Source organism: Prosopis cineraria, unplaced genomic scaffold (genome assembly GCF_029017545.1).
Source record: "Prosopis cineraria cultivar Desert tree isolate PC_DT_omini unplaced genomic scaffold, ASM2901754v1 PC7, whole genome shotgun sequence".
NCBI classification, from domain to species: domain Eukaryota; kingdom Viridiplantae; phylum Streptophyta; class Magnoliopsida; order Fabales; family Fabaceae; genus Prosopis; species Prosopis cineraria.
In genome coordinates this window covers 27,567,278-27,592,385 of record NW_026555338.1, presented here as the reverse complement: position 1 = coordinate 27,592,385, position 25,108 = coordinate 27,567,278, and the positions used below count along the sequence as shown (strand labels likewise).

The 25,108-nt window shown below is 31.3% G+C and overlaps 1 protein-coding gene and 1 long non-coding RNA gene across 4 annotated transcripts; both read left to right on the top strand.

The window, feature by feature from the left end:
• Positions 1–8,067: 8,067 nt before the first annotated feature.
• On the top strand, positions 8,068–10,267 carry LOC129314938 (uncharacterized). 3 transcript variants are annotated; one of them, XR_008594337.1, is made up of 3 exons: positions 8,068–8,373; positions 9,242–9,328; positions 9,709–10,267. It is a non-coding gene; the product is annotated as an uncharacterized LOC129314938 (long non-coding RNA). The 3 variants fall into 3 exon arrangements; XR_008594338.1 differs by lacking the exon at positions 8,068–8,373 and adding an exon at positions 9,049–9,084; XR_008594336.1 differs by lacking the exon at positions 8,068–8,373 and adding an exon at positions 9,062–9,140.
• A 4,696-nt stretch (positions 10,268–14,963) lies between these two features.
• On the top strand, positions 14,964–19,479 carry LOC129316670 (putative disease resistance RPP13-like protein 1). Its single transcript, XM_054961069.1, has 3 exons — positions 14,964–15,103; positions 15,657–17,343; positions 17,491–19,479. Exons 1-3 carry the CDS (start codon positions 14,964–14,966, stop codon positions 19,477–19,479), a joined length of 3,816 nt encoding a protein of 1,271 aa, XP_054817044.1.
• Positions 19,480–25,108: the final 5,629 nt, after the last annotated feature.

Below are 25,108 nucleotides of genomic sequence, written 5' to 3'. Positions count from 1 at the left end.
TGCATATTACTTCATGACCGTTTTGATTCAAATTATGTCAAAGATGAGGCTCACAAAACCCATGATTATATTCGTGTTGAGCCAAGCTTGTCAACTAATTAATTTGCAATCTACTTCTCAATTTCGATTAAATGGTTTAACACTTATTTTGCCAGCTACTATATTAATTCTTTAAAATTTTGTTGATCCAAGCTTAGCTGCTCAACCACAATGTAATCTGGTTCTCTTATCTTGTTATCTGAACATCCATGTTTGCATGTTTCTTTCTATACATGAATTCATGAAACCATGATTATATTTTTGTTGATCCAATCTTGGCAACTAAACTAATTTGCAATGTAGTTCTCAATTTTGGTTAAATGGTTAATAATTATTCGTGGTTTTGATGATTCCAACTAATCTGTTTATTTATTTAAATTTGTTTGCCAAAGCCTACTCATCCTCCGATATGCTGTATTAAAATTACGGAAGCCAAATGCAAAAAAGATAATGTCATTTTCTACCATCTTCTATCCTAACAAGTATATCTTTTGCATTATAGGTCCCGTATTACTTCTTCAAAAACAATCTGAGAAGGGGCAAAATATGAGCAAGTCCCAATGCCATCTTGAAGAAATGAAAGTTTTGCTTCAAGTGAGTGAGATGCAAATCGTAGAAGCCAATATTGAAGACCATTAATGGTCTGAAAATATGGACATTAGGAGGTTGCTGACAAAAATTGAAGCTCTCTAATGCTCGAAGTTCATTCATAAATGCAACTCCCATGAGATTGATTGCCAAGAAGACTCTCTGCTTTCAACACAGAAACTTATCTTCTTCACATTCTGAGTTTCTATCAGTCTTGTAGTATACACTCTTCTAAAAGAAATTGAATTTTTGACATGTTGTGAGCATTGACTTCCCTTCTTTCTTGAGTAAAAATCTAGTTAGAAAAACACACTATCCTTCAATAATAGTTAGAAACACAGCTGGATGTATATTTACCTAGAATGTATATCATGACAATAGAATCTGAAAAACCTCCTTGTGAACAATATTTATGGTCTAGTTTAAAAGTCGATTTCTGCCATCATGAATAAGTTTCAAGCCCATCAATACTCTTAACCCTTGACCATGCAACACTCAACTGGCCGTGTATTGACTAGCCTTAATAGATCCAATCCATTTATTAGTCTTGCTTCGATTGTTGGCTGCAAACATTCAACAAGCAATAATAAATGGATAGATAAATTGTTAAATCCTTCTGCCTCAAGAAGATATTAACAGGAGTATCATTTTGCCAAAATTGTGGGCCACTCACCATTATTGAAGCCTTTGAGGCCATGCATTTAATTATGGTTCTGTCTTTAATTAGTATAAATCAGCATATAAAATAATATTTAAATAAAACAAATCATGTTATCTACAAATTATATAAAAAAAACATTCACTTTTATGGGGCATAGTTTATAATTTATGATATATGATTTATGAAAGCACACTACTTTTGATTCTTATATTTTGTTGAGTGTCATTACAAGTCCTTGCACTATTTTTGAATGTTTTAAATCTTTATTTTTTTTCGTTTACAATGTTGGTCTCTATAGTTTTAGAAAGATGTTGATATGGCACAAAGAGTATTAAGATTGCTTTGAAATGTTAAATAGGTGTTGAGTTGGGCTTTTTAATAAGCAAAATAAAGTTTTTAAAAAAGCTACATAGATTAAAAAAAGGCTAACATAGAGTTAAAAAAAAGCTCAAAAATATCCATAAAATAGCTCAAAAAATATTTAAAATATATTTTAATCTTGACCTTTAAGAGTAGCAAAGTTTTTCAAACAAAATCGAGTCTTCTGCAGTTTTATAGTATAAAAATAACTAATTTTTTTATAATATGCTCCTTGGAATCCACAAGCTTCATGTAAATTTTTGGGTTAATCTCAATAAAGTGTGATTGTGCGAAAAGCTATTTAGGAATTTTGTTTTCTCACTTTCTAAATTAAAGTGAAGCGTGAGAAAAGAAAAAAAAAATAGTGGAATGGAAAAGTTGGTTTCAATAAGAAAAAATAAATAGTCACAAATAAAATATTAAGTATAAAATGTGTGATATTTTTGTGCAGGTCATGGAAACCATGAGTATAAAAAATAATAAAAACATTTAAATAGCATAAGAAAGTAATATTATTTATTACTGGGGATAATTAATATTTATGAGATGGGAACATATAATACACACACCCCATATATTTACTAAAAAACTCTCAAAAATGTTTGTGGGGGACCCCTCTCTACACAACAAGTGGATCCGTCCATGGAACGGTAGAAGCCGATCTCCAATGCTATCAATGCTCTGAAAATTAGGACTTTTTGAAAATTTCCCAGAAAATTTAATTTCCTCCAAATGCTCTGCATATAGTGACGTACCCAAAAAAATTAAGTAGTAGGAGAAAATTTGTTACACAAGATAAATGTTAATTATTTTTTAAAAGATTTAAAACTAAACAATTTTTTTTAAAATTATTTCTCCCTCCATTTACTTAAGATTGTAAAATACAGATAAGATTTGAGTTAAATAATTTTTTTAGGGAATAGGAGAGACTTTTTGAAGGAAAAAGTGAAAGTTTCCTTTTAGGATAGGGGCAACTGAAATTTTCTAAGGGCACAATTGAAAGATTTTAGATTATTATCTGTAATTTTTTTTAGCCCTGTGGGGTCAATTGCCCCCATAAGCCATAACGTTGGTACGTCCCTGTCTGCATACCAAGAAGCTGTGTGCCATCAAAGCTACTGAAATCTCCATCTTCACTTGGAATTTCTATTAGTCTTTTACAGTCACACACTCTTTTAGAAGTTGAACTTTTGAGGAGATCTCATTAGCCTCTGGACATGGTTGTAAAGGCCTTAGTGTAGACTCTGCCAAAAGTTCTAGAAGCTTTCCCCATGGAAGGGATAGCAAAGACCTGATTGTACTGTAATCACCTATTATGGATCATAAAAGTTCTCGAAGTTGTTTGTTAATTAAAGCTTCGCTGACTGACCATAAACAATGAAGAATCAAAATGGTAAAAGAATTGTCATATATCCTTTCAGCTCCAACTGTCAGAACAATCTCCCTCATCCTGATACATGTCTTCGAGAGGGGGATCATCTAAACAATTAGACTTGGGATGCATGAGTGGGTTATCGAAGCAATAGTTATATAGAATTTTGTTTGGTTGTATATTTATATAGAATTATAAATGAAGAATAGGATATAATAGCATCTTATAATTTATAGAACTGACTTTTTTTTAATAGAACAAGGCTGCTTGTTGTTTTAATTCTCATGGTGGTGTTGAATTAACGAAGAAGTTGTCAAATCCATTACGCTCGAAACTGTCAAATTTGTGGGCCGCCAATGAAAACTTCAGATTTTAGAATGCGACTTTTTTTTTTCACGCTTTTTTTTGGGTCACTTTATTGTTCCGTGGAAAGAGGCTTTTTGAGTTTACCATGAGTCTGACTAATTTGTTCATGGAACTTAAAACACAATGCTGGAAATCATTTTACTGGAGTTGTTTCTTGGAATCTTCTCTTTGCTTATACCCGTTGGATCATTTGAAAGGATAGATGTAAGGTTCTTTTCCAAACAAGGGAAGGAGATTCTCTGAACGACTCATGTTCTTTCCTATTCAAAGTGGCTGCAGATACCAAAATGGTTGAAAACTATGATAATTGCCTTGGCCTAAGGTAGGAAGATTGTCTTCATCAACCAAGAGTCGAGAGCGTTAGACTTGAGACGGATGGATCAGTCCTTGCAGATGGACGTTGTGCGTGCGGTGGACTACTAAGAGACTCAACTAGTAATTCAGTTTTAGAATTTACTTAAAAGTTGGACCATGTTCCGACTAGAATTGTTGAAAATTTTGAAATTTTATATGGACTGAAGTTATGCTAGAAGAAGGGATTTAGAGTTGTGGAGATCTTTTGTGATAGTACATATGTTATATCAACTATCACACGGGACAACTATAATTATTACTTCTATTATAATATTTTTTTAGGCTGATAGAAGAATGTTACTTAAGAAATGGTCTATTAATTTTCATTTTATTTACAGAGACGGTAACAAGAAAGCCAATTATTTGGCTAAGTTGGTTTATAGTATTCCTTGTGACTCCATTTTGTATTGGGAACTGCCTCATTAGGTGTATCCTTGGCCTATTGAGGGATCCGTTTGAGTCTTGTTCTCTCTTGTTTAGGCTTCTCTTTGTTTGTAACCGGTTACATTCCAGTGAATGAAGTTTCCTAATTTTATTTAAAAAAAAATTGTTCATAAACACAATTAAATAATTTATAGCAGTCTTTCTTTAAATTGAGATACCCTAGGGTCCCTTCCTATAGCGTACAGGAGTTGACAATGGATTACAATTGCATTATTTTATAATAATAAATTCATAATGTATTTATATCTAAAATTTATTTAATACATGTTTGGCCCAAAAAAATTTATCTACTACAATTAGTATTGAATATGTATTTCATTCATACAAAACAAATAAAAATTTCAAAAGTGGATTTTTAACAACTTTTATAATATAGGTCATAATTTGTTTTAAGAAAAAATGTTTCAGTTAAATTTTAGCTTTAAAAAGTTCACATGAATATTTGCAACAAAATGTATTCTGTGTTTTCAAATATAAGAGAAGCTATTCTATGTTTATTACAAGTAAAATTACAAGTTTTGAGAAGCATTAATAACATTTTCTTTTCAAATTATCCCTCATGCATAAATAGTATCGTTAAATTAGAGGAAAAAATCAACATTAATGACAAGGGCATTTTAGTTTAAATATTTTAATTTCAAACATAACTACTAGGATTAACTAATTCTCTTAAACTATGTGAGTTAATTAAAATTCTCTCACTTCTTTTAGCCCTTATTACAAGAAACTTCTATTCACAAAAATGCTTTTAAAAGAGCTATTTCAATTAAACTTGACAATACTTAAATTTAAAATAGTCAGATAGTCATGCAAAAAATAAGAAAAAGGCCAAAATAGAGTTAAAAAAAAACTCCATAATGTCAACCACGACAACAATGATGACAAAAACAATAATAATAGAATGGAATTGGGTAGTTAAAAGTTAAAACTTGACACAATGATTGGCTCACAATGAAAAATAGAGAGGAAGGGAGGACAAAAAATGGAAAGAAAAGAAAAGCAAAGAGATGTAATTTTCTCTCTATATACATGGCCAAGTGAGAGAAAACGATAACAAAAAAATGTTAATTTCATATAAAAAAACAACGACCTTATTATTTATATAAAGGTTAATATATAATTTGGATCTTGAATTATAAGTCTTAGGGTTAAGTGTAAGGTCTCCCTTACTTAACCATATTAAACTCCAAAATCAAAGTAATTAAGGGATTAAATCTCAAAGGATTACTAAAGTTGTAAAGTTTTAGAAAAGATAAAGTTTCTCAAATCATTTACAATGAAATCCCAAAATCAACATTTTAAATCTTAATCAATACTAATTATACTTAAATCAGAGTTTGAAAACTATTGTGAAAGTTTGAAAATCAAATAAGACCCAAAATAATGAGTTTTATAACTCAAAACTGGATTTCGTGTAGAAAACGACATATATGCTGCGACTTGTGACATGTGCACCGTGGCTCATCCTTCTTTGTGCCATGCGCCATGGTGCATTGCACCAAAATGATAGATATCAGTTGTCAAAATGATAACACAACGAGTGAACTTCAAACGCGTTCTAAATTTTCGTTCGATGTCCAATTGAGACGGTTTCATTTTCTACACGGAGCTTTCTCCTAGTTTTAACTAATGGCACCGATTTCACACTCAAATTCTTTTTCTATAGAAAGTTAGATACCAAAACTCATTTCCACCACTTTTCACACAAAAGCACACAACCTTAGTATCTCAACTCAACCAGAAGTGCTAAAAACTTATACCAACTCTCCAACCACACTCAATGGACTCTAGTAGACTTGTACAACACACCACACACAATCAAAAGCACATATATCTTAAAATTATCATTCAACCCCAATTTTTACAAAATACAAAGGGGAGATAAATGTTGCACAAAATTATCATTTTCATTCCAAATCTTTTAAAATACACATATTCTTACTGCACAAGTATTTTAATCCTACCCACGGGTTTATAATCAAAACTCATTAACCCAAAACATAAAATACAGAAATTGTATACTATAGTAATGTAAGTAGTATAAAAACAATAACATATGATCCTAACTGAAAATTACACAACATTAATACACAAGTAAAGTAAAGAGGCATGAAAGTAGGATTTCACCACAATCCTATGCCTCAGAGTGCTTTTTCCTTACTCGGATCCAATGAGCTAGGCTATGAAATATTGAGAATTGAAAAATCTTCAAGTGCTGTCATCATTTATTGTAGACAAATCTAGAGAGACCATCATCAAATAATTAGAAGGACTTAATCTTTTTCGATCAATTTCTATATTGGAATTGCAGAATATAGTTTCTCCCTCAGATGCTTTAGTAGTTAATTTGAGAAGAAAGATACACCTCAAGGAGTTAACATTAGAATGGTGTATAGACAATGAAAAATCACAACATGACAAGGATGTGCTGGAGTACTTCTAACCTTATCAAAATTTTGAAAAGCTATCAATTGGCAACTATGGTGGTATTGAGATTCCAACTTGGCTTGCAGATCATTCATTGTCCAATATAGTGTCCCTAGAGCTAAGGAATTGCAAATATTATATGTCCTTGCCATCACTTGGCCACTTTCCATCTCTCAAGTCATTGTCAATTGTAGGGTTTCATAGTATCATTACTATAAGTCAAGAATTTTTTGGAAATAGCTCTAATACTACATCCCTAGAAATCTTAAGGTTCCAAGACATGAAGGGTTGGGAGGAATGGAAATGTAAAAATGTAATAGTTGCTTTGCCCCTTCTTCAAGAGTTGAGTGTAGAAATTGTCCCAAATTGAAAGGGGAACTTCCACAACAACTTCCTTCTCTGAGCATGCTAGTAATTTACAATTGTGAGAAGCTTTTGTCTTCAATTCCTTCATCTCTTCATAACTTGGTTCTAAGAAATTGCGGAAATGAGCAATTGGATAGTCTTCCATCAACTCTAAAAGTCCTTGACATTTCTGGACGCTTCAAAAGATTATTATCAGTTGACAAAATTGAGAATGTCTTTGCCAATTATAGCCTTGAACATTTGAAGTTTTCTGATTGACCCTGCCTAGAATTCCCATTATGCTATTATCATAACTTCATTCTTGAAATGGAGATAAAAGGAAGTTGTGGCTCTCTTAAGTCTTTCCCACTAGATTTATTCCCGATGCTTCAATCATTGAAGTTGATTGACTGTAATAATCTTGAAATGATATCTATTTCAGAGGGAAACCATTATTCACTTACAAGTTTGTGCATACGAAAGTGTTCTAAATTTGTCTTCTTTCCTGAAGGAGGGTTTTTGGCCCCCAAACTAGTAATCTATTCCATTGAAGAATTGAAGAATTTGAAATCACTGCCAGAGAAAATGCACATCCTCTTTCCTTCCCTCACATTTCTATTTGTCAAATGCTGCCCACAAGTGGAATCATTTCCAAATGGAGGTTTGCCATCAAATCTTGTGTATCTTGATGTCTTTGAGTGCGCAAAACTCATAGCCTCTCGAATGGGATGGCATTTGAGTAGTCTTACTTCACTACAACACTTAGGGATTGGAGATGCAAATGATGAGTCTCTTCCTAATATTGGACTACTTCCACCTACTCTTACGTCCCTTGTACTCCTTCTGGTCCCATTTATAAGTAACATTTTAGAAGGTTTATTTGATCCCATTTATAAGTCATGGTGCATCTTTTTAAGTAATATTTGAAAAGTATTTCCAAAATTACCCTTCATGAGTGAGAAAAGGTAACAGGACATTATTTTTTAGATTTGTTATATAAGGGCATATTTGAAATTTTACTTACTTTTATTCGTTATACTTTTATTGTATTAGTATTGATGAGGTTGGTGGAAATGACTTATAAATAGGATCGGAGAGAGTATTCCTTAACTGCCCAAATCTTAGATCACTGGAACACAAAGGTCTTTGCCACTTATCCTCTTTGGAATACTTGGGAATTCATGTCTGTCCTAAACTCCAGTACCTTCCAAAGGAGGGTTTGCCTAGTTCCCTTTGTAAACTACGAATTGCGGGCTGTCCATTGTTCAAAAAGCAGATCCAAAACCAAAAAGGCAAATATTGGGCAAAGATTTCTCACGTCCCTTTTGTTATCTTTGACGATGATGAAGTAGTATCTATAAGTGAGCTTCTCTATGATGATGGCATCGATTTTCCTACCATCTAATTCACTCATCAGGTATATATTCACTCCTTTCTTTCTTTTTTTTTTAATTTCAAATCATATTTTCTTTCTTTTGACTTGTTATTTTAGATTGAATGATTACTTGATTATTTGAGTTTCAAATAATAAAATCTTAAAGCTTTATTCGTTTTTTTTGTGAAAGTGCTGCACAATGTAGTTTTGACCAACAAACCTACAAGGATACAAACAGGGTGGATTGTGGATTCCGCCTGTTAGGTGAGATGGGCCCTATTTTGTGGGGCTTGTGCACCAGATGAAGTGGTATTCTTTGTGCGTTAGGTCCATATTACTTATTTGAAACACAAGCAGCGAAGTGGAAAAATATGAATCAGGCGTAATGTACTCTGAAGAAAATGAAAGCTCTTCTTAAAGTGTGAAAGCTGAGCTGCGGCATGATGAAGGCGCGAATAGTAGAAGCCAATATCAAACATCATTAATGCTCTGAAAATATGGACATTAGCAAAATGCCAAGAAAATTTAAAGCTACCAAGAGCTCAAAATTTTATGAATTCTTAGTTGTCTGTTTTTTTTTTTTGGCCAAAAAATTCTTAGTTGCCTGTTGAAGGAAGGTCTTTATTGTCTGTTGAAGTTTTCGTTTATGTTTTTGGTGGGTGGCTTCTTAATGTGTTACTGCATTATTAAAAGGAAGCTTTTGATGGTTGTACCAACCACAAATCATATTGCTTCACAAAACTACATATAACGGTGATGAAACCTTCCTTTTTCCTTCTCCTCCATTATACCCTATCCAAACATACCCTGTGAGAGATTCACCAAATCTTATTTGTCTAGCACTATATTAAGTACATACTCTTATTTTGCTTCTCGTTTTATAGATAATTGAAATATTTCTTTTCTACAGCCAGCAGTGTTGGGGAAAGAACGCTGGTGCCGCTCAATAGGCTTTCGGATAGAAAGAAGGAATAAGAGGGAACCACTCAACGTGGAGGTGATTTCTATCTTCTGATCTTAACATCCATGTTTGCATATGCCTTCATAAATTAATTCATGACAGCTTCGGTCCAAATTACAATAAAAATAAAAATGCGAGTTGTGAAAACCATGATTAAAATTTTGTTGAACCAAGCTTGGCAACTAGACCAAATTGTCTTCTAGTACCCTATTTCAGTTAAATGGTTCAATATTTATTGATGGTCTTGGTGATGCCAACTAATTAGTTTATTTTATGAGAATGGTGTTTTTCCTAGGCTTGCTTGCCCTCTGTTATAGTGTATTAAAAGAAAGTATAGATATAGGAGCTAACTGCAAGAGGACAATGTCGTTTTTCAGTTGTCTTCTCTTCTAAGAAGATTTTTTTTCCCCAATTAGGTACATATTGCTTCATCAGAACAGCCAGAGAAGAGGCAAAAGAGAGTCAGGCCTGATGTACTCTGAAGGAAACGAAAGTTCTGCTTCAAGTAAGAAAGATGCAAATGGTGGAAGACAGTATCAAACACCATTATTGCTCTGAAATTATGGAGCTTTCCAACTGCTCCAAATTCATTCACAAATATAACTCCCATGATAGCATTGATTACCAAGACGACTCTGTGTTTTCAAAGCTGCTGAAATATATCTTCGTTCACATTCTCTGCTTTTCTATTAGTGTTGTATTATAGACTCCCTTGAAATTTGAATTTTTGAAGAGATGATGTGAGCATTAGTTCCTAGGGTTGCCTTTGCATAACGTTGTAAAGGCCTTAGTTCATGATTTAAAGTTTTGATAAGGTTTCTCAGGGTTAGGGAAAATAGAGACTTGATTGCGGTTATTTACTAGGAATAAAAACGCTCCTATTTTGCATTTGAGTAGAGATTGTAATACTTGAAATTTGAATATGCCCTTATGCCTCATGGTGTAATGTTCACACACACAGATATTTCAAAAATGTTAATCAATGATTTCAGCTTTGCTATAGGAACTTTATTTCAAATAAGATTCATAGCATTCAATTTAGCAAATGGACTTGTTATTTTATTAGAATTTTTTAAGGAAGAATCACGTGAAAGTCTCTGATAAGATTAATAAAAATTACAATGTTCATTAACAATACTTTTGTTCTGCTTTATTGTCAATAGATTTTGTATTATTTAATTAATTAATTGTCTTGTGAAGAAACTTAAGGACATGAGAGACATTTTTGAAATAACAATATTGTGTTACTCGTTAATATGCAAGTATTGTGAGACAAGCATCAACTTGTGTGTGAATGTTTTTTTTTTCCATCAAATTATAAGAATTATATTTTTTTATAAAAATATAATAACTATAAATTTTATAAGTGAAAATATATTTTTGTGTAATTATATATTTGTCATATTTTTATGAAATATAATGTATTTATCTTAATTAAAATATAATAAACACAAAAATTAAATAAACTTTACAATAGCAAAGCATAAACCACAATCAAATAAAATTTAGGAAAAACATTATTTTTTGTCTTTGCACTTTGCTTGAATTTTAATATATATTTTTATATTTTTTTCAGTATTTTAAATTTTTATATTTTTTCTATCTACAATATTGATCTCTATACTTTTAGAGGAATGTTGACATGACACTAACGATATTAATAATACTGACATGTGAATTAACACATTTAATTTTGTGTTATGTGTTAAGTTGATGTTGACATGAATTTTTTAATAATAAAAATTTAAAAAAAAGTCTATATCATATTGACATGGATTTTTTAATAAACAAAAATTTAAAGATTATAGGATAGCTTTTTTATGTCATCTAATGTAGGCTCTTTTTTAAATTTTTTTATCATTAAAAAATCTATTACAATATTAGTTTGACACATAATTACAAAATTAATTATGCTAATTGATATATCAATATTATTAATATCATTTATATCACGTTAACATTTTTATGAAATATACCAAAGATCTGCAAGGAAAAAGAAAAAGGGAACAACAAAAGCAAAGGAATTATGAAACTTGTGAGATGCCTTCCATGTGAAATTGTGAACGCTTTATAACGCGGAGGAGATATCGTCAGCAAATTCCTTTCTTGGATGTTTCTTATTGTTGATTTATTAGAGGGAAAATCACAATGAAGGACCTTTGAAACCCTTTACTTACCAAAAAAGACCACTTCATTGGACTATCCATTGGAGCTCTGGCGTAGGTTACCGAATCGGTGAGACAAATTAATTTTTTTTAAAACCCAAAGGATAGTTAGTCACTTGATTAATAATTTCTTTTAAATATATAATATAAATTTTTATATATATTTTATTTTGTTTTCATTTTTCATACTAATATTTGTGAAAAACTTAATGATTACTTATTATTTTACAAGTAATTACTTGTTGAATTACAAGTGAGACTTATTAAAAATTTTAATATGTATTAGTTTTTATAAATGTTTATTGTTTTTATTATAAAAAATGACAAGTCTCCATTAATAATTTAACAAGTAATCATTTGTGAAATAATAGGTCTTGTTATTAGTTTTAAAAATTTTTCTTGATAATTTAACAAACAAGTCCCCATTAATAGTTTAATAAGTATTTATTGTGAAATGACAAGTCCCATTACTGGTTTCAAAAATTTTTCCTAATAATTTGACTAGTAAATTTTAATAAAATAAAAGTTCATATAAGCTTTTGATAATAAAAACAAATAAACATTTATAAAAATCACTCCATATTAAATTTATTTAATAATAACAATTTATGACGTTGTCATATTTTACTTTATTTTCACTTTCTATACTAATATTTGTCAAGAATTTAATGATTATTTGTCATTTCGTAAATAACTATTTATTAAACTACTAATGAGACTCGCCAAAAAATTTAATATACATTGATTTTTATAAATATTTACTTATTTTTATTAATAAAATTTTACATGTCAAAAGTTTATGTGCACTTATTATTTTGTCAAAATTTATTTATAAAATTATCAAAAAAAATTTTCAAAACTAATAATGGGATTTGTCATTTCATAAATGGTCATTTGTTAAATTATCAATAGGAATTTATTAAAAAAATTTAATATGGAGTATTTTTTATAAATGTTTACGTGTTTTTATTACTAAAATCTTACGTGTTAAAAGTTCATATAAATTTATTATTTTACTAAAATTTTCTTACCAAATTATTAGGAAAAATTTTCAAAACTAGCAATGGTACTTGTCATTTTACAAAGAGTTACTTGTTAAGTTATTAATAAGAACTTATTTGTTAAATTATTATGAGAATTTTTTAAAATTAGTAATGAAACTTGTTATTTCACAAATGGTTACTTGTTAAATTATTAATGGGAACTTGTTATTCATGGTAATAAAAACAAGTAAACATTTATAAAAACCGATGCGTATTAAATTTTTTAATAAATCCCATTTGTAATATAAAATGATAAGTAACTATTCATTTTTTGACAAATATTTGTATAAAAAGTAAAAAAAATAAAATATATATAAAAATTTGTATTATATAATTAAAAAGAATTATTAATCTAGTGACTAATTATTTTTTTGGTGGCCAAGATGATGTGGCTTCAAACTCTTCTTAGCCACCTTAAAAAAATTTAATTTATCTCCCCTGTTGGTTTGATGATTGATGTTGGAGCTCTAATAATTGGTCTGCCGTGGTGGTCTGTGTCACATCCCAATTTAAATTTTAATAGTTAATTTGGGTTAATAGAAATTTTAAAAAAGAGAAAAAATATTATTTTTTTAAAAAATATTATTAAATTATTATTATTATTATAAAAAAAAGAGAAAAGATATGAAAAAAAAACAAACAAAACGAGAAGAACAAGAAAACTTTCGGCCGTACGCGTGTAATCATTATATTTATATAATAATAATAATAATAATAATAATAATAAAGAAAGAAGAGAGAGGAAAGAGGAAAATAATAAAAAAAAAATTTGTGGGACCCACATTCATTTTTTAAAAACCACCATTCTCTTCTCATTTTTCCTTCATTTCTCTTCTCTTTCGTGTGCGATCAGAGAGAGCGTCTGTGAGTCAGGTTGTCGGTGCGAAAGATCTGAATTTTTAAGGTAAGAGTTTTTGATAGGATTATGATTCTAAGCTAGAGACTTAATTTTTAATTTTTGGGTATTTTAGGTGCGAATTTATAAAATAAAAAGAAAATTTTAATAATAAAAATTAGTTTAAAATTTAATTTTTAGATTATTAATGTTTATTGATGAGTAAAAGAGGAGTTAAAAATTTTACTTAATAGTATTAACTCTAGATTTGTATTAAGATTGAGATTAGGAATTATGTTATATTTTTAATTCTATTATTAGAATTATTTTATTAGTTTCAAAAATTGAAACTAATATTTATAAATAATATGTTATTTGTAGATTGTATTATTGGTGAAGATTGTAGTGGGAGAGAAATTGTAAGGAATAATTTATTAAAAAAGTCACAAGGTAACCATGCTTTTAATTTGTGATTAGTGTTATTTCATGTTAATTGGGTGATTATTGAGAAAATTATGAATTTTGTAATATTGTATAATTGTGCAATATTATTATGAATTTGTTTGATTATTGTGGGAGGTGTTTGGGAGACTTGCTATTGTTGTTGTATTTATGTGCCACGTGGTACACCCCTATTGGAGCTCAATAGGTGGCTTGTAAGGGCTCAGGCTAATTTACCTTTGGCCGAGTAATTTAGCACCGAGTGAGGGCTACGTCTCGAGGTTAATGGAGGGATATAAGGATGGTTGTTTGTATGTATTGTAATATTTCTTATAATTGTTGGAATTATATTATTTTTAATTTTCACTTAATAAGCACATACTTAACTGTTTGTATACACTATCATAAATTGGCTTTGGTTATTGGGACTTTTGAGTCTCATTATGTGGTTAACAATTTTCAGGAGAAGGGCCACGAGTGACACGTGGAGGAGTCCCAGAGGCTTAGTGGTATAGATCCACTATCTCTTTTGGGTATTTGATTTATGATTTAAAATGTGTTATATTGCCAATATTAGGGCTTTTTATTTATTGTCAATTATATGAATATATAAATGTAATCATGCCTTTCAAACTATTTCTATTTTTGGTATAATTTGGATGACTGTAATTTTAATATTTGGTTTACTTTGGATTGGTTAAAATGGCATGATTATAAAGACAAATAACTGGCTTGTGTTGAAAATTAACTAAATTGCTTATTTTACTTGTTTGGAGTATAAGGATGGACAAATGTGATTTAATTTACTTGTTGGGAGTATAAGGATGGACAAATATGATTTAGCCTAATGGCATGTGGGAGGTAAAAATTATCTGAAATGTTATATTGTGTGAGTTGAAGCCAATTATAAAATATTTTATATTAAAATTATTGATATAAAAATGTGTTAGGTGGCTGTAACCCAACTATGGTTAAGTTAAATTATTTTAAAAAAAAATTTTGGTGTGTTACAAATTTTGGTATCAGAGCTACATGTTTCCAATTCTTATAAATTATGAAATTGTTATACATTAACCTAGTTTATTGGCAATATACATTATTAAATCATAATACTTCTCCATTATTTTTCTTGTCTTGAGATTAGTGTTAACTTAATTATGTGACTTCCATCTTTTAGGAGGGGAGAGATGGTGTCTAAAACTAGAAGAGGTGGCGAAATTGCCGGTGATTTTATAGAGCCAATAGGAAATGACATATCTTTACTGTCACAGCTGGAGCCCACACAACAACAAATGGGGCAGGGCGATCCCATACAGCCACAATTAAGGTAAGGTGAGTCAACCATGAGGCAAATGATAGATCTATTGTATAATCTTAGTGACCGCATGAAGAGGCAAGAAGAAGAGTTGGCCGCTTTAAGACAATATAAGGAGAATGCCAACCGAGAAGGAAATGGCCAACAAGAAGGAAGCCATACCAAGGTATTCAATGCGAGCCAATCTTATAAATTTTGGTGTGTTACAATCTGGCCATTGATGCTGGAGCTTTGGTGGCCGGTAATAATAAAGAGTTTTTTTTTAAAAAAAAGGGGGGTTAATTTTATCTTTTCATGTTAAAATTTAATTATGATTTGGTCTTTTGATCTGTATAGTAGATTCAAAATTAGTTGATCCTTTCCGATATATAAATTGTTCTAGAGGTCCTTTGCTGTGATTGTCCCTTTCTTAAAAGTTTCTTTATATGCTTAATAAATTTAATGACGGCAAATCAATAACTTGGATGATTCTTTTTAAAGCTCCAGCTGGCTGCTACAATATTATAATTCGGCACCAATCCTGATACGTCACCACATTATTTCAATTGCTTTCTTCCTTTTACAGATCATTTCTTTCGGTTGACCTCCATCTTTGCAGACTCACAACAGCTTCATCCATGGCAGGAGCTTTGGTTGGTGGTGCTTTTCTCTCTGCCTTTCTTCAAGTGGCTTTTGACAGGCTGGCTTCGAGTAATGTTCTGGACTTCTTCAAGAATCGAAAGTTGAACGAGACGCTGCTCAGTAAGTTGAAGTCGGTGCTATTATCTATTGACGCTGTAGTTGACGATGCAGAACAAAAGAAGATTGCTAATCCAAAGGTCAAGGATTGGATTGATGTGGTCAAGGATGTCATGTTCGATGCTAAGGATGTCTTGGATGAGATTGATTATGAAGTGACCAAGTGCAAGGTGGAAGCCGAGCTTCAGACTCAAACCAGTGTTGCCCGCAAGGTACGAAACTTCTTCAATCCTTCTGTTAGTTCACTTAAGAAGGCAATTGAATCAAGGATGAAAAACGTGCTTGAAAAACTTGAATATCTTGCATCTCAAAAGGGTATATTAAGTTTGAATGAACGTGGTAGTGGTGCTGGGTTGAGAAGTTCAGTAGCAGAAAGATTGCCTACAACATCATTGGTTGATGAAACTAGCACGTATGGTAGAAAAGATGAGAAAGAAAAAATTATTGAATGGTTGCTAACGGACAATGATAATAGTCAACTATCTGTCATTTCTATAGTTGGTATGGGTGGGTTAGGGAAAACTACTCTTGCACAGCTTGTTTATAATGATAGGAGGGTGATGGATAAATTCGACCTCAAGGTTTGGCTCTGTGTTTCTGAAGAGTTTGATTTATTGAGGTTAACAAGAACAACTTTGGAGGCAATTGCTGCGTCTAAGGATGATAGTAACAATCTAAATATGCTTCAAATCAAACTGAAGCAATCATTGACTCAGAAGAGATTTCTTGTCATTTTAGACGATGTGTGGAATGAAGATTATCAGTTATGGGAGGCCCTGCAATTACCTTTCAGTCATGGGGCTCCAGGAAGTAAAATTCTTTTGACCACCCGTAGTAAAAAAGTTGCTTCAACCATGTGCTCAACTGAAATGCTTCCCTTAGAGCTCCTCTCACAAGAAGATAGTTGGTTGTTGTTCAGCAAATATGCATTCCGCAATGCAGATGTTCTTCGTTCAAACTTTGATCTTGAAGATATTGGTAGAAAAATCAACAAAAAGTGCGGACGGTTGCCCTTAGCTGTGAAAACCATTGGGAGTCTCTTGCACACAAAAATATCTCATGAGCAATGGAATGGAATTTTAGAAAGTGAGTTATGGGAGAAGAGTAATAGCAAAATTCTCCCAGCTTTGAGATTGAGCTATAGTTACCTCCCCTCTCATCTCAAAAGATGCTTTGCATATTGCTCATTATTTCCTAAAGATTATGACTTTGGCAAGGAACAGCTAATTCAGTTGTGGATGGCTGAAGACTTCGTACCATGTGCTCATCGAAGCAAAGATGCTAAGGAAATTGGAGAACAATTCTTCCATGATCTATTGTCGAGATCTCTTTTCCAACGATCCACTGTAGATGAAATGCATTTCATCATGCACGACCTTATAAATGATTTGGCAAAAGATGAATACGGAAAATTTTGCCATAGGTTAGAGGTGGACGAAGCAAATAACTTGACAGAAATGACACGCCATGTTTCATATTTAAAAGATGTGTATGAAACTCCCAGAAGGTTTAAGGTTATATGCCAGGCTAATAGATTGCGCACATTCTTGCCTCTATCCATGCAACATTGGAATTTTGAATGCTAGATGTCTAGCAAGGTTATACATGATTTACTCTCCAAATTTAGTTGCATCCGGGTTTTATCTCTGTCTTATTCTCAGCACATTGTGGAATTGCCTGATTCAATAGGAAACCTTAAACATATACGATATTTAGATTTATCAGAAACTCAAATAAGGAAATTACCTGATTCAATTTCCCAGCTTTATCATTTACAAACATTAAAGTTATGGCGTTATCGTTATTTCGAAAAGTTACCGATGGATTTGCATAAACTCATGAATTTAAGGCATCTTGATTTTCGTGAAACTGGGGTGAGAGAGATGCCGAAGCAGTTGGGTGAATTGAAAAATCTGTTGGTATTGTCATCATTTATTGTGGGCAAATGTGGAGAGACTGACATCAAACAAATACAAGAACTAAATCTTTGTGGATCAGTTTCCATTTTAGAGTTGCAAAATGTGATTTTTCCAGCTGATGCTTCAGGAGTCAATTTGAAAAGTAAGATCTACTTGGAGAAGTTATCGTTAGAGTGGAATGTGAACCATGAAAATTCACATGATAAGGATGTGCTAGAGAAGTTGCAACCTCATCAAAACTTAAGAAAACTTTCAATTAGAAATTATGGTGGCATCGAGTTTCCAAATTGGTTTACGGGTCTTTCATTTCCCAACATCGTGTCCCTAAAGCTGAGGAATTGTAACAATTGTTCATCCTTACCATTGGCAACCCTCCTTCCATCTCTCAATTCACTGTCAATTATAGGGTTTGCTAATCTAGTAGCGATTGGTCCTGAATTTTATGGAAATAACTTGAATACACCATCCTCAGAAATCTCCTGTGCTTTCCCGAATCTTCAAGAGTTGTCTGTAGAAGACTGTCCCAAACTGGAAGGGCACCTTCTTCCACGATTTCCTTCTTTGAGGACGCTGGCTATTGAAAATTGCGAGAAACTTGTGGCTTCACTTCAATGCGCTCCATCTCTTCATAAATTGGTTCTAGAACATTGTGCAAAGGTGCAGTTGGAACGTCTTCCATCAACTTTAAAAGTTCTCCACATTTCTGGATACTTCACAGAGATCTTATCAATTCAAAAGATTAAGAATACCATTGCCAATTCCAATCTTGAAAAGTTAAATTTTTCTGATTGTCCCCGCTTGGAGTTCCCATCTCGCTATTGTCATAACTTCATTATTAAAATTTGCATAATAGGAAGCTGCGACTCTCTTAAGTCTTTTCCACTGGATTTATTCCCCAAGCTTCAGACATTGAGGCTGTGGGACTGTAGTAATCTTGAAATGATATCTTTTTCAGAGGGACACCATGAGTTTCTTTTAAGGTTGGACATAGTAAAATGTCCTAAATTTGTGTCATTTCCCAGAGGAGGGTTTTCGGCCCCAAAACTACGACGCTTTTTCATTGACCATTTGGAGCATTTGAAATCACTACCTGAGCGTATGCACATTCTCTTTCCCTCGCTCACATATTTACGTGTAGAAAATTGCCCACAATTGGAATCATTTCCAGAGGGAGGTTTGCCATCGAATCTCCAGCTGTTTGGTGTCGAAGGATGCTCGAAACTCATAGGCACTCGAATTGGATGGGACTTGAATGGTCTTGCTTCTCTAGATGACTTGTCGATTGGAGATGCAAATGATGAATCTCTTCCTGATATAGGACTACTACCCCCTACTATTAATTCCCTTTGGATCTCTAACTGCCCAAATCTTAGAACATTGGAACACAAAGATCTTTGCCACTTGTCCTCTCTCCAACATTTGCATCTTTTTGACTGTCCTAAACTTCAATATTTGCCGAAGGAGGGCCTGCCCAGTTCCCTTATTCAACTAGGTATTAGGGGTTGTCCCTTGCTCAAAAAGAAGGTCCAAAAACAAAAGGGCAAATATTGGGCAATGATTTCTCACATCCCTTTAGTTAAAATTGACCGTGATGTAGTCAATTGGAGTGAGCTTCTGAATGACAAGCGCATCAATTTCATCCCTCGTAGTTTGTCATCAGCTATCTACTCCTTTTTTTCTTTTCTTGAATTTCGAATCATGGAAATTTTTGTTCTTTTTTTCTTCCAATGATTGATTTATAGATTTACTTGTTTGCTTGAAATTTTCATTTTTTATATATATATCGATATTGGCTGAAGCTGCACAAAATGAATATCCTTCATTCACTCAAACACCTCCTTTTTGGTTTGTCACACACTTCAAAATTCTAACCAGGCATCGGTTAGTCTCATATCAAGCGCTCGAGAAGAACTTCGTTTTAAAACTTCATGAAAAAAGAAATAATATCAGTTACCTATTATGTATATTATCTTGCTCCAATTCTTATTCTAGCTTCAATATTAATATTTATGAAATTCATCTTGTCATTAGGCAGTATGAATTTTCGTTAGCCAAGCTCATTTCAACTCAACTATTTGATAAAAAGAGTTGCCATGATTTGGTTAAACAATTTATATTAATGAATCAAATAATAAGAGTGACAACATTTGATTAATATTTCTTTGATCCTATTTATAAGTTATTTCCAACATGTTTTATTGAAAACAAGAGGACTCTTAAAATTCATTAATGTCATTTAAAAATTTAATAAATTCTCAACTTTGCTCCTATTTATACATAATTTTATAATATATTTTTTCTCTTCAACATTTAATGAAAGATAAAAAAGTTTTGAAAAAAAATTAATAATATAACTTATAAATAGGATAAAAAAAATATTCTCTCTAGTTTATTTATATCTGAGGAAGTGTACTGTTGAACAATAATTATTGGAGCTGAGGGAAGCTTCCTCTGCCTCTCTATTGAGGCAAGAGAAAATTTGGACCATCCAAATTTAATATTTAAATTTTTTAATTAATTTATTGCTCTATTTAGAATATATTTGTACTATTCAAAATATATTTAAAACAGTAATTTAAATTTTTAATATTAAATCTGGACTATTTATATTAAATTTAGACTGTAAGATTGATAAATATGTTTATTAAAATATTTTATAATTTTATATATTTTTTTAAAAGTATAAATTTAAAATAAAAATAAAAATATTAAATTTAAACTATTTAATTTTTTGTCTGCGACAGTGGAGAGGTGAAGGAGTCTCCATAATTATCAATATGCAGTAACTGATAAATATTCTTGACCGTGTTTCTTTTTCAAAAGCCTAAAACTTTCATATCAACTGTTCAAATATCATATCAAGTAGCACAGTGGCACTGATGTCAGAAACATGAGGCTTTGACGTACCCTGGGTGAACATAGCCTGACCTTCATAGGAGTGAGAACAATTGACTAAATACCGAACGCTAATCTTTGGTTGATGAAATTGGCCCAAAATCACTTGGTTTCCGTTGCTTTTGAATTTGACAGTTCAGACATTGAACTAAAGTGAGCATTTGACGATAGCATCAGCCACAAATTGTACAGTGTCACAAAGGTACACATATGAAATTATATTTCAGTGTTTCTTTTTTCTGTTTTCAAATCTTTTAGTCATGTATTTCATTTGTTTTTTTATTATTATTTTGGCAAATTTCATGTCAAAGTGATATGTCCAGCGTATAGACATGCTACTATGAGCGTGTCAAAGCACAAGCAAGATTTTAATTGCATATATCTGCATCCACGATCTTTCAAGCAATTGTATTTATATTAATGTGCTAGGGAAATATATGTATAACAGATAAATACGAATGCATGATATTTATCTTTTCCTTTAAAGATTATAATATCATTACGGTACCATAATGGAACTATGGTAACCTAGATTTTTTTTTTGGCATTATGAACAGAGACTTATTGGTCCTTCTTTCCTTTTACAGGCTCTCATATTGTCCACTGAACATAAGAGATTCTTCCTAATATATAGACTTCATGTTGTCCAATTGCTAAAGAAGGTCTTCTCTCTTTTCCTTCTACTCCTAACATCACTTTAAATAACAGTACCAAAATTGAAAATAGCAGCAATGGAAGATAACACATCCCTTGCTTATGATTTATGATGATGAGTCACCGGCTTTAAGGGTGTTTTTGAGAGTATGTATTGAAAGATAAGAGCAAAGAAAGTGACAGAAGAGGGAGAGATGGTTAAACCACACGTTCCCTTTTCCTTGTTTGGGAAAGATTTATCCTCCAAATTAAAACTTGACATCAAGTTTATTTGAAAATCCTTAATTAATTACCATCTCTTTCTTAGTTATAATTTCCAGACAAAAGAAAGGTTTCCATAAAATCTAAAGTCCAGTTGGTTAGTAGAAAATAAGACAATGGAATGGATTGAAAAAATAAAAATAAAAATCAGATGATTAAAATATAAAGGAAGATAGGTGAACCATATTCATAAGAGAGAAAGGTAATATTAGTTCATGAGGTTGGAAATCATAATTCATGAGATTTTTAAAGAGTGTAAAGATTCTCACATTTGTGATATATATATATATATATATATTAATTATTAAGTTTTATTATATTTATCATAAGGGAGAAGGGCGATTTAATTCATTTTTAGGTTGATTTTTTTCAATTCATTCTGTTCCCATCATTTCTAGCAACCAAATGGGACCTAAATTTCCTTCTCTTATCCTCCATTATCCCTGGACCAAGCTAACCCTAGAAGAGATATTCACCAAGTGTTATTTGTGCAGCAGGACATCAGGTACTTACTCTTATCTGACATCCCATTTTATTATCGGAATACTCCTTTCTATGGCTAGCAATGTTGGGAAAAGTATCCTGGTGCACTGCAACAGGTTGATTCATCAAAGCAATAAAAGGGAATCCCTCAACTAAGAGGTGACTTCTATTTTATCACCTGAACATCAATGATTGCATGTTTCTTCATACACTAGTCCATGACGGTTTTGTTTCAAACTGTGCCAAAGATGAGGCTCACAAAACCCCTGATTATATTTGTGTTGAGCTCAGCTTGGCAACTAAACTAATTTGCAATCTGCTTCTCAATTTCGAACAAATGGTTTAGTACTTATTTCTGCCAACTAATATGTTTTTTTTAATTAAATTTTGTTGAACCAAGCTTAGCAGCTCAACTACAATGCGTAGTTCTCTTCTCTTGTTATCTGAATACCCATGTTTATAAGTTTCTTAATAGATGAATTCATGAAATCATTCTGGCCAAAAAAAAAATCATAAAATCATGATTATATTTTTGTTGACCCAATCTTGGCAACTAAACTAATTTGCAATGTAGTTCCCACCTTTGGTTAAATGGTTTGATACTTATTCATGGTTTTGGTGATGCCAACCAATCTGTTTATTTTATTAAAGTTGTTTTCCAAAGCCTACTCGTCCTCTGTTACACTGTTTACATAAGCCAAATGCAAAAAGACAATGTCATTTTCTTGCCACCTTCTATTGTAACAAGTATTTCTTTTGTATTGGGTCCATATTACTTCATTCAAGAAACAACCTGAGAAGGGGCAAAATATGAGAAAGGCTTAATGCTATCTGAAGGAAATGAAAGTTCTGCTTCAAGTGAGTGAGATTCAAATGATATAAGTCAGTATTGAACACCATTAATGGAATATTGAACCCCATTAATGGTCTGAAAATATGGACATTGGGAGGTTGCTGGCAAAATTTGACGCTCTCCAATAAATTGATTGTCAAGAAGACAGAGTTGGTTTTCCTCCTTTGCAAATGAGAGCAAAGGAAAGATTACTGGAGTTCTGGACCATTAAATTGAATTTGGTTATTTAGATTTGATAATTTTAAAAGTATAAATTTAATTTGAACGATTTAGATTTATTGTGAATAAATAGTACAAAGAAAAAGTAGTGGAGAGAAACCTACTTCCAAGAAGACTGTGCTTTCGACACTAAAAAACTTATCTTCACATTCTATGTTTCGATATGTCTTGTAGTACACACTCTTTTAAAAGAAGTTGAGTTTTTGAGATGTGAGCATTAACTTCACTTCTTTCTTAAGTAAAAATATTCTTCAATAATAGTTAGAAACACAAGTGGATGTATATATCATGGCAATAGATTTTAAAAAACTTTCTCGTGAGCAGTATTTATAGTTTTGTACCAAGAAGCATGGTAGCTCAACTGATAAAGGGTTGTGTTAGCTTAACTAATAGTTTTGAGTTTGAGTTCTGAATATGTAGTTATGTTAAATACTTGTTGGGAGCACTTTGTCGCTAATGTAATTCTACTCAGCTCGGCTTATGAATAATGAATAATAATAAAAAAAATATGTATGGTCTTGTTTAAAAGTTGATTGTTGCCATCACCAATATGTTTAAGGTCCATCAATACTCTTAGCACTTGACCATGCAAGCGGCAACTGGTGGTGTATAAAGACTAGCCTTGATAGATCCAATTGCTTTGATTGTTTGCTGCAAACATTCAACAAAGCAGTAATTAATGGATAGATAAATTGTTAAATCGTTCCGCCTCAAGAAGATAATAAGAGGAGTATCATTTTGCTAAAATTGTTGGCCACTCATCATTATTGAAGCCTTTGAGGTCACGTTATCGTTCAACATTTAAATCATGGTTATTTGTCTTTAATTAGTGTATATCGGTGTATGAAATAATATTTAAGTTAAAACAAATCATGTTTTATAAAAAAACATTCATTTTTATGAGGATAATTTATAATTTATGATAAGTGACTAAGTTATAAAAAAAACACTACTTTTGGTCTCCATATTTTATGTTATAAGTTCATACACTTTTTTTAAAATATTCTAAGTTCTTATATTTTATTTATTTATAATATTAGTCCTTATAGTTTTAGAGGGATGTTAACATAACATAAAAGGAGTTAAAATTGTTAACGTGTATACTAATGCCATTAAGATTGTGCTGATGTATTAAATGTGCATTGAGTTAGACTTTTTAATAAGTAAAATAAATTTTAAAAAATAGCTACATCAGATAAAAAGAAGACTAATTAAAATATCCATAAAGTATCTCAAAAAATATTTAAAATATATTTTAATATTAATTTTTAAGTTTTAAGAGCCGCAATTTTTATTTAAAACAAAATCGAGTCTTGTATTTTTTTTATAGTATAAAAGTAAATAGTTGTTTACAATATGCTTCTTGGAATCTGCAAGATTCATGGAAATTTTTGGGTCAATCTTGCTGAGGTGTGATTGTGCGAAAAGCTATTTATAAATTTTGTTTTCTCAATTTTTGAATTGAAATGAACTAATGAAGTGTGAAGAAAGAAAATAATAGGGGGGGGGAGTTGTTTTCAATAAGAAAAAAATAAATAGTCACAAATAAAATACTGAGTATAAAATGTGTGATATTATTTATGTGGATCATGAAAACCATGAATATAAAAAACAATAAAAAAGTAAAATGGCATGAGAAAGTAATATTATTTATTACTGGAGATAATTAATATCTATGAGATGAGAATATATGATATACATACTATATATACTCATCTAGTCCTATTTATAAGTCACTTCTAACATGTTTTATCAATATTCAGAAAATTTTAAAATTCATTAACTCTGTCTTAAAATTTAATAAGTTCTCAACTTTGTTCCTATTAAATATACATATTTTAATAATATATTTTCTCTTTCCAACATTCAATAGAGAGTAAAAGAGAAAATTTATAATAAAAATTTAATGACATGATTTATAAATAGGATCAAAAGTTTTTTCTTTCTCTACCCTATAAATAAGACTAGAGGTAGTATTTATTAAAAAACTTCCAA